Raw genomic sequence first — 8813 nt, forward strand, 5'->3', positions numbered from 1 at the left:
CAAAGTGTGACAGAGTTCTCTTTGTGTTTGCTTATCCTCCGCTGTCACACACTTTAATTCGCCTCTCTTTATCTGGCATTCAAAACTTTCTTCAATGACATTCAATAAGGTCCAGAGGCTGGAGGGGGAAAAAAAAAAAACTGGTTATTTTTTCCCCCTAGATATTCTTTCCCAGTAGCTTTGGCCTTGCTCGCATTCAGGGGCTCTTAACTCCTTCCTCCCCGGGTGCGGGCCATGGCTCCCAAGAGAGTTCCGCACCCACCCTTCGCTGGCTCCAGGCTCCGGGGTGCAGTTTCACCCCGCAGATACCCGCCCGCACTCCTCCCCCACCCGCCACTCCTCCGGAGGAGGGGGTGGTGCCTCTACGGTCCTGGTCTCGGCTCTCGGCTCACTCTCAGCGGTCCTGGCCAGCCCAAACCCAGAGAGCAATTAGAACGGGCTTTAGGCTGCACTGCTGCACTCAGCTAGTTTGCAAGCACCACCCTTAGGCGGGGAGCCCTGGAGAGGAGACTCTGGCCTGGGGACAGCATCGTTCTCCTGCCACCACGCCCCCCCCCATGCCAAACAATTAAGGAAGCATTAAGCCCTACTCCTCCTGCTAAATGACATGCCCTTCATCCAGGTTATTTTCTCCACTGCCCCTCCTTAGGGAATCAGTTGTTTTCTCTCCAACAAATTCTCCTTCCTTTTTAATCAGTTATAATTTGTTGCTATTGTTATTGTAAAGATGTCACCCATGATGAAAAACTATGTAAATGCTTCAATTTGGGGCAGTCTTTCTCGGGAGCTCCGGAGTAAGAGTTTCAGAGTCCCCCCCTCCGAAAAGCTTCCCCCTTCATTTCTCACAATTCCATTCAGGGCTCAGAGCAGGTGACTGCAGCGATCCGGTTCCAATAAAATCGAAAGTAAACGTCTTCGGTGAAAAGTCGGGGGCTGTAAATTCGAAATATTTATGCTAATTTCCCATTGTATGGAAAAAGTTCCTGGACGAAGCAGCTTTGAGCCCGGGGACTATTTAAAAGGCCGAAGCTGTGTACACAGAGCCAGGCGTTTGAAGTTGTTTAACCATTGTGTGACCAGAAAGAAGAGAGCGACGCGGCAGGAGAAGGTCTTGGGGACAGGGGAGGTCGGCCGGGTTGGGAGAAGGCACCAGAAGCTGGAAATAGAACTGCCCTTCGCCCTGCTCCCATGGGGCAGACTTCTGGAAGGCAATGGTTTCCAAGCGCAGCGGCGAGTCCCGCCGGAAAGATCTGTGCCCCGCAGAGCACCTACACTCGACTCTTCTAGTGAGGTGCTCTCTTCGCGGCGTAGACTTTCCTTGTCTCTGCCCACGACTCTCAGAGGCTGGTCTCCACTTTACATCCACAGCCCTGTCGTTTAAAGGAAAAGTCTGGCTGACTAGCATGTACCGAACAAAGACTGGGCGCTCAGGGCAGCATCAAAGTTAAGACTTTTGGAGAAACTTAAAACAGAAAGACCGCGCGGGCTTTGGTGCATAAGGAATACTGAACTCTTTTCCCCTCTCCCTAGCAGCGCCTTCCCGCTGCAGGAGCCCGGGTCCTCCCATACAGAAAGAGGGGAAGGGATTCCACAGGTGGAAATCCGAGACCGGCTGTAGGGACACCTACGGGGTGCACAAAGCAGAATTGAGCAAACTGAGTGGAGGAAGAATGATCTCGGGGAGCAGGGGTAGATGAGAGAAGGGACGGGGACCGAGTGCGCACAGAGATGAGGTGTGCGCCCATGGGAATCCGTGGAAGCGAGGCAGCGGGAGTACAAAATCAATAAGATAAACCAGCCGATCGCCAATGCAAAGCCAAAGGGGAATAAGGAATAAAGAGAAAGAAAAGAATATTAAATCGCAGGAGAATGAGAAAATAAACCCGCAAAAGGGAAAGGAGGGGGCGAGGGCGCCTGTTACGGCGTGGGTGGGGTTGACAAGAATAGAGTACATTATGCAGTTCATTTAGTTAACAAGTGAAATAATGAGGAAGCGTGCAGAGTGAATGCCAAGAGAAAAGGCACAAAAACCCTATTGAGAGGCCCCGGCCGCTCCTGGCGTAGCCCATCACATGGCAATAGTCCTATTTAAGCGGCGCCGCCGGCGCCTTTCAGCACCACTAGCGCTGGCCAGCACCCCGAGCTCCTCCCGCGGCTCCCGCGGCTCCCGCGGCAGCAGCGACAGCAGCGGCAGCCTCAACCTCCGCGGCGCCTTTAGCCTCCGGCGAGCAGGCAACAGCGCGCGGCCGCGGCCGGGTGAAGGGGGTGGAGAGCCCCGAAGTTCGCGGGGCGCAGGGAGACGGCTGGCGGCGGGGCGACCGCGCACCGGGGCCATGCCGCGCTCCTTCCTGGTGGACTCGCTGGTGCTGCGCGAGGCAGGCGAGAAGAAGGCCCCCGAGGGCAGCCCGCCGCCACTCTTTCCCTACGCCGTGCCCCCGCCACACGCACTGCACGGCCTCTCGCCCGGCGCCTGCCACGCGCGCAAGGCCGGGCTGCTGTGCGTGTGCCCGCTTTGCGTCACCGCCTCGCAGCTGCACGGGCCCCCCGGGCCGCCCGCGCTGCCTCTGCTCAAGGCATCCTTCCCGCCCTTCGGCTCGCAGTACTGCCACGCGCCCCTAGGCCGCCAGCACTCTGCCGTGTCGCCCGGGGTCGCTCACGGCCCCGCTGCCGCCGCTGCCGCCGCCGCGCTCTACCAGACTTCCTATCCGCTGCCCGACCCCAGGCAGTTCCACTGCATCTCCGTGGGTAAGCCGAATCGCTGCGCAGTGGGACGGAGTAATGAGATGATAGTTCTCGAGCCAGGGATGGGGGTGGGGGGTGAGGGTCCTTGGCCGTCCTGGGGACAATGAAAGTCATGCTGGGACCCTGAGGGGAACAGTCAGGGTGGTGTGGCCAGGGAGGGCTGGGGACAGAACGCCGGAGAGAGGGTGAGGGGAGGGTTTCCAGGTCTCGGAGGGGGCGCGCAGACGCGAGCGAGGGCTGAGGTTCAGGACACTCCATAAAGTAGTGCCAGGGTTGCGTGGCTCTGGGAGTATCTGGGTCCCGCGCCTTAGCAAGAAGGAGCCCGCGGTAAGGCTGCTGTGCGTCTCGTATGGGGCAAAGAGGTGCGTGAAATACCGAAGTCCCGGGGTTCTACTCGCCACGTACCAGAGGATAGGGCCCACAGCGCAGGAGTCTGATCGCTTCCCTCTCTGCACCCCACCCCCTCCAGACAGCAGCTCCAACCAGCTGCCCAGCAGCAAGAGGATGCGCACCGCGTTCACCAGCACGCAGCTGCTAGAGCTGGAGCGCGAGTTCGCCTCTAACATGTACCTGTCCCGCCTACGCCGCATTGAGATCGCCACCTACCTGAATCTGTCCGAGAAGCAGGTGAAGATCTGGTTCCAGAACCGCCGGGTGAAGCACAAGAAGGAGGGCAAAGGCAGCAATCACCGGGGCGGCGGGAGCTCAGGCGCCGGCAGTGGCGCACCGCAAAGCTGCAAATGCGCGTCGCTCTCCTCAGCCAAGTGCTCCGAGGATGACGACGAATTGCCCATGTCTCCGTCTTCTTCGGGCAAAGATGACCGGGATCTCACGGTCACTCCCTAGACGCACGCCTCCCCAGGTCGCCCACCCCAGACCCTCCCTGCCGTCTCAAAGACTGGTCGCGGGACGAAGCACCGGTTCCCAGGCACCCGCTGCCAAAACCGCGGCCACGCACGGGTTTGGCAAGGGTTTGCGGAGGTCCTCGGCCCTGTGCAGCGCCAAGGGCTTGGCAGAGACCTGACGCTGGTATTCCCACTCCGGGGCCCGCAGCCGTCCAAAGCGAACTCCAAGCTGTGAATCCTGCAAGCGCTGGAGTCCTTCTCAGCCATGCAGCACAGCGGCCCTGGAGGGCACGCCGGCCAACCCCGCGCCTTGATGGCCGCTGGCGCCTCCTCGCCCGACCTCTCTGGACTGGCTCAGGCTTTCTCGCGTCCTCTATTCCCCTCCATCCTGGGTCAAGCTGGGCTCTTACCCCTCTGACGCCCGCTCGCTACCTTTTTTTTTTTTTTTTTTAAACATCTTTCTCTCCTTCCCTACTTCTTCACTGCAGTCGTTTATCCCCCTCCCCCCACCACATACATACACATTTACGAAGTCTTGTTATTTTCTTTTCCTTTCCGTCCCCTCCTCGAGGTCCACTGAGCCCATTTGTCCTTCAGTCAGGCCTTGCTGCCCCTGCAACTCCTCTCCCACGAGAGAAATCGTCGCCCGCGATATCCGTGTCGGGGAAACCGACTCACTTTGTTTCGGAGACGCTTTGCATTTCCCTAAAAGAGACCCGGGCTCTCCGCCCCTGGCGATCCCTCTCTTCCCCGGACCCCAGACCCCGACCCCGCCCTGGTCTAGCTTGTCATTGTACGGTCTCTGTAATACCAGAAGATATTTATTTATTTATTTATGTAAAAAAATTTTAAATAAACTTTTTTTGTTTCTTAGAAATCCACGTGGCTCTGGACCCCAGCTTCGGCTCAGGACTGGGCAGGCGCCTACCTGGGTTTCGGCTTCCTGCTGGGGCAGGGCGGGGATGGGATGGCAAGTCTGAGCTCCTCCACACTCCGCTCCCCAACTTGCTGCTCCGCCAGCCCCTGTCTGCACCCTCCGCCCCGCGAGGACTCTGCCTTCAGTGCCCGACTGGCCCCGTGCGCTCCCTAGTCTCCGGCCGAGCTCCGGCCAGGTACAGAGAGCCGAGTCGGAAGGAAAGGAAGGAAAGCTCCTCACGCGGTGGCCCTGGTCCAGGCCCCTGCGGCGCTCCCTTCCCGCCCGGGAAGTCGCCTCACCAGCAGCCCGGCGAGCGGGTTTGGTTGTCCCACCGCCATCCCTAAGGGCAGCGGCTAACTCCCTCGAGAGAGCCAGACTGCTAAGTCCTCTGCTGCGCTCTGACTTTGTGTGTGTGTTTGTTTAAATCTACTGTATTTGCTAGGGATAACTTCCCAGCCAGAGTGTGAGGCCTTCTATGGACCGGCCCCCTCGGCTTGCTTGGAGGCAAATTCTATGACTGCGGCAGGGATTCTGAGGACCCGGAGCCATCGGGCGCCGCGGTCCACGCCAGGAGCCCTGTGTAACAGGCGTCAGTGCCTCTGGGACCTGTGTTCTCACTCATTCTGGTAACACCCCCCACAGCCCACTACGACTGAGAATACACACCCCAACTCTCCTTGGGGGAGACATGCGGGGTTTTCACTCGTTCTGTGGACGAAGTGAAGGGAGTACTGGGGCCTCCCTCCAGGCGGAGAGGGCACAGCCGGGAAAGTGGGGGTATTTCTGCTGCTCAGGAAATCGGATCCGAGAGACAGAGGATCTGGGTTCTCACGACCTCCAGAAACCTCCCATTACTCCTCCTGGGAACCTGGGCCACTTCTTTTCCTGCCAGACCTCTCTGCCAACCGCCTCCCCCCCCAACACACACACACAGCCAGGGTAGCCCCCGACTTCCAAGGTCCAGGCAAAGCAAACATATGCCTCTTTCATGAAAGGCGCTCCAGTGGGGCTGCTCTGCACAGACGGGGTTTATTTCGAAAATGGTCTTTTCCTTCAGTCAAGCTGAGCCGTAAGTGCTCTCTCCAGCTCTCCTAGAAGAAAGGCGGGTGCGATCTGACTTTCCACCATGGGCGTTTCTGGTTCTTCCTGAAGCAAGACTCCAGGCTTGTGCGGGAGACAGAGGAGAGTCGATCTAACCCGCCTCTCTGCACCCTCGCTGGGTCCCCAGTTTCACCTCCGACTCCCAGGAGAGGGGCATTGTACCAATATAAAGGAAGCTAGGGTGCTTTGAGGCATACTGTGAATCAAATCCCAACTAATGTTTTATTATCAGTGATTCTGATGCTTTCTCAGTTTTTCGGCTGAACTGCTACTCTAAGAACACTCGGGTGAGTGAAGTCTTGTGTCCTTTAGCTACGGCAAACCACCCGCCTGTCTTGAGGTTTGCCCACCCACCCCCACCCCCACCCCCCGCCCCCCCGCCCGGGGTAGCACTGCCCTCAGGAAACAGGTCCATGGTGAATACGAAGTGCAGAGGGCTCGCTTTGAACCAGCTCCTTCTCCGGATACAGGAGGGAGTAGTCAGGTGCCCCGACAGGCTTTCTCCAGCTTTCTGTGATGGACCTCTCGACCAGAAGGCATTTTTGGAGATGGGCCTGCTAGGACCCTGGCTTGGGGACGGGGTGGTGGCCATAGAGGAAGAAGGGAATGGAGCTTGGAGGAATGTGATGAGGCTGGACACTGCCCTTCTCCCCAACCTCAAGCATGCTCCTCAGCCCAAATGCTTCTGATTTGTCACCCTATGCAGAAGTCCCTCCAGTTCCCAGCTGCTCGTAGAAGCATGCAAAGCCACTGCTGCTGGCCGGGTCCAAGTGGGTCCAGTTCTCATAGGAGTAGCAGCGTGCCTTTCTTCCTCTCAGCTTTCCCTACCCAAGGCTTTATTTCCTTGTCCCGCTCCCAGAAGACCATCCTTGGTGCTTTCTCATGGGCTGTTCTGGAGAGCATTGGAGAAAACGCAGCCTCCTTGCGGCGGCTGCAGTGGTTACCAGGGCAGTGGGAGAGCGCAGTGCCTGGGAGTGTGGAAGCCTCGGCTGCTGCCTGGAGGAGGGTCCACAGGCTTTGGAGAGAGACGCGCTTCGGTTCAGACACTTCTCACCCTGCCTCCGTTGGGACTGAAGTCTTTCCGCCGCCGCCGTGTGGTCTGGAAAGAGGGCAGAGCGCATCTATGGTCCAGGAGCTACCGGAAACCAGAGCATCTCATCTAGGGACAGAGAATCCAGTCTTTGAAACCAAACTCTTTTGAGCTGGAATTTGGGGCTTCCAGTCAAATTATGAAATTAAAAACAAATTTAGTTAGAATATTTCCTGGAAATTACCATTTAGTGTGGCTAACCCAGATGCAGATGCCTCATTCTATTTCAGGGGCAGCCTCTTTCTTTCCTCTGTGCAGTTGAGTGGCTAGGAGTTTGGACCCTAGAATCCAAGTGCATGACATAGCAGCGCATTTCCAACACTTCCTTACAATCTTGGGTAAGCCCCTGGTTCTTCCTCAACCACAATTTCTTCTGTAAACGGGGATTACGTTAACAGTTCCTTTACAGGGTTGTTGTGCAATATTAAAGGACAGAAATCACACAAAATGCTAAGCACTAAGTCTGCCAAGTGTCAATAAATGGTAACTAATGTTGTTGTAGGTGTTGTTAGCTGTCATGCCTACAGCTGTGCCTGGGACACAGCTGGTCCTGCATGTTGCAAGTGACCGCTTATAAATGGGCTCAGACCTGAACCTCATGGAGGGGCTGGAGGGCGCACCCAAGTGCCAACATTTCCAGGACTCCCAGGAGTTAGTCGTTCAGAGGGTAAGGAGCGGCTCCCCTCTGCAAGCACTGTCCCGTGCTGGGAGTCATGGAAGTCCAAGCTGGAATCCTCTTTCCACCTTCGTTTAGACCAGTTCCTCGACCTCTACACTATTGACATTTTTGAGCCAAATATGTCTTCCTTGTGGAAGCCTGTCCCGTGCCTTGCAGGAGGTTCTGGAGTACCCCTGGCCTTCACACACTAGAGGTCAAGGAGCCCCTGATCCCCTAGGGTGACAACTAACGATGCTTTCAGATATTGTCAAATGTCCTCTGGGGGCAAAAGCACTGAAGTAAGAACCACTGATGGAGCCCCATGTGTTTTCTGCTGAATCTTTTCTGCCAGTGCACAGGGGCCAGGATTTGTTAGCCTAGCTCTCAGCACACCTTTCTACCTTTCTTTCAGTCATTGTTCATGCACATGTGTACCTTCATGTGTATTGGGCCGGGGCGGGGTGCTAAGGGAGATACCAAAAATGCCTGCAGAATGGGGAACATGGCAACTAGTCTATACAGCATGGGGCATGTGGACTGAAAGGGTGAATCCGTCACACTCTTATTGGGTGAGCAGAGTTTACAAAGCCACTGAAACCTTTGCAAGAATATTCTATCCATTTGTCTCATGACCTGTAAACGACTGGGATCCCTCTTGGGTCATGTCCATGGGTGCCCAATGGGAGCCCGAGGTGGCATCCCCCCAATCTCTCTCTCTCTCTCACACACACACACACACACACACTCTCTCTCTCTTCGCCACTACTATGGTTCTTCCTGAAGTATACTCCTTATCTGTTTTGACAATACCTGTTTTGACAATGTAAGTCTGATACTAGAAATCAATTCTTCTTTGTGAAATTCCCTCATATTTGGTTCAACACAAGTACCCCTGAGAGTAGCAGCCATTGAATACATCATTGATTTTTTTCTGAGAGAAGACTCTGGAAGTGCAAAGGAGCAGAAGGCCCTTGAGAACTAAGGGATATGGAAGAGGTACAAGGGCAAGAAAAGCGGCATGAGTAAGGCGGAGGGTACAGGGTACTGGAAGTCCCATCAACATGGACCAGCGTTGCCTGGGGTCATCTGTCCCTAACTCACGACTAGGAAGGTGAGTAACTACCTTACCAGACTCCTTCAGAAAGGAGCTCACCCACCGAGTAAGGAATAAGCGGATTCCAGTGAAGCAAGAACCTCATGAATCCAGCCTTATGGCAATCCATAGATGAGTTTCTAATACTAATATATTAACAGAAATGTGTGTGTGTTGGAAACGCTGAAACAAAAGGAAGATTAAAAAAAAGTTAGTGATTCTAGAAGAAGAGACAGATTATCCTGAAGTCTAATGCTCTGCTTTAGATTATCCCATCGCTATGAATCCAAGCCCTGGTTCTAGGAGGCTTCTTTGAAACCACCAAAGAAATCCAAGGTGTTAACCCTGATGCCTCCTGGCCTGGCATC

At 55.6% G+C, this 8813-nt stretch overlaps 1 protein-coding gene across 1 annotated transcript; it reads left to right on the plus strand.

Annotated features, from left to right (window-relative positions):
- The first annotated feature begins 2333 nt into the window (after positions 1 to 2333).
- GSX1 (GS homeobox 1) lies at positions 2334 to 3588 on the plus strand. The gene is made up of 2 exons (XM_032879936.1): positions 2334 to 2745; positions 3212 to 3588. The coding sequence occupies exons 1-2, from the start codon at positions 2334 to 2336 to the stop codon at positions 3586 to 3588; spliced, it is 789 nt and encodes a 262-aa protein (XP_032735827.1).
- Positions 3589 to 8813: the final 5225 nt, after the last annotated feature.

The sequence above is a fragment of the Lontra canadensis genome, unplaced genomic scaffold (assembly GCF_010015895.1).
Source record: "Lontra canadensis isolate GAN:19392208 unplaced genomic scaffold, GSC_riverotter_1.0 scaffold67, whole genome shotgun sequence".
Taxonomy (NCBI): Eukaryota; Metazoa; Chordata; class Mammalia; order Carnivora; family Mustelidae; genus Lontra; species Lontra canadensis.

Excerpts from the sequence above, each read along its gene's own strand:
- GSX1 (XM_032879936.1), top strand. The coding sequence starts at position 2,334 with ATGCCGCGCTCCTTCCTGGTGGACTCGCTGGTGCTGCGCGAGGCAGGC. Across the intron at positions 2,746-3,211 it reads GTTCCACTGCATCTCCGTGG|ACAGCAGCTCCAACCAGCTG; the intron begins GTAAGCCGAATC and ends CACCCCCTCCAG.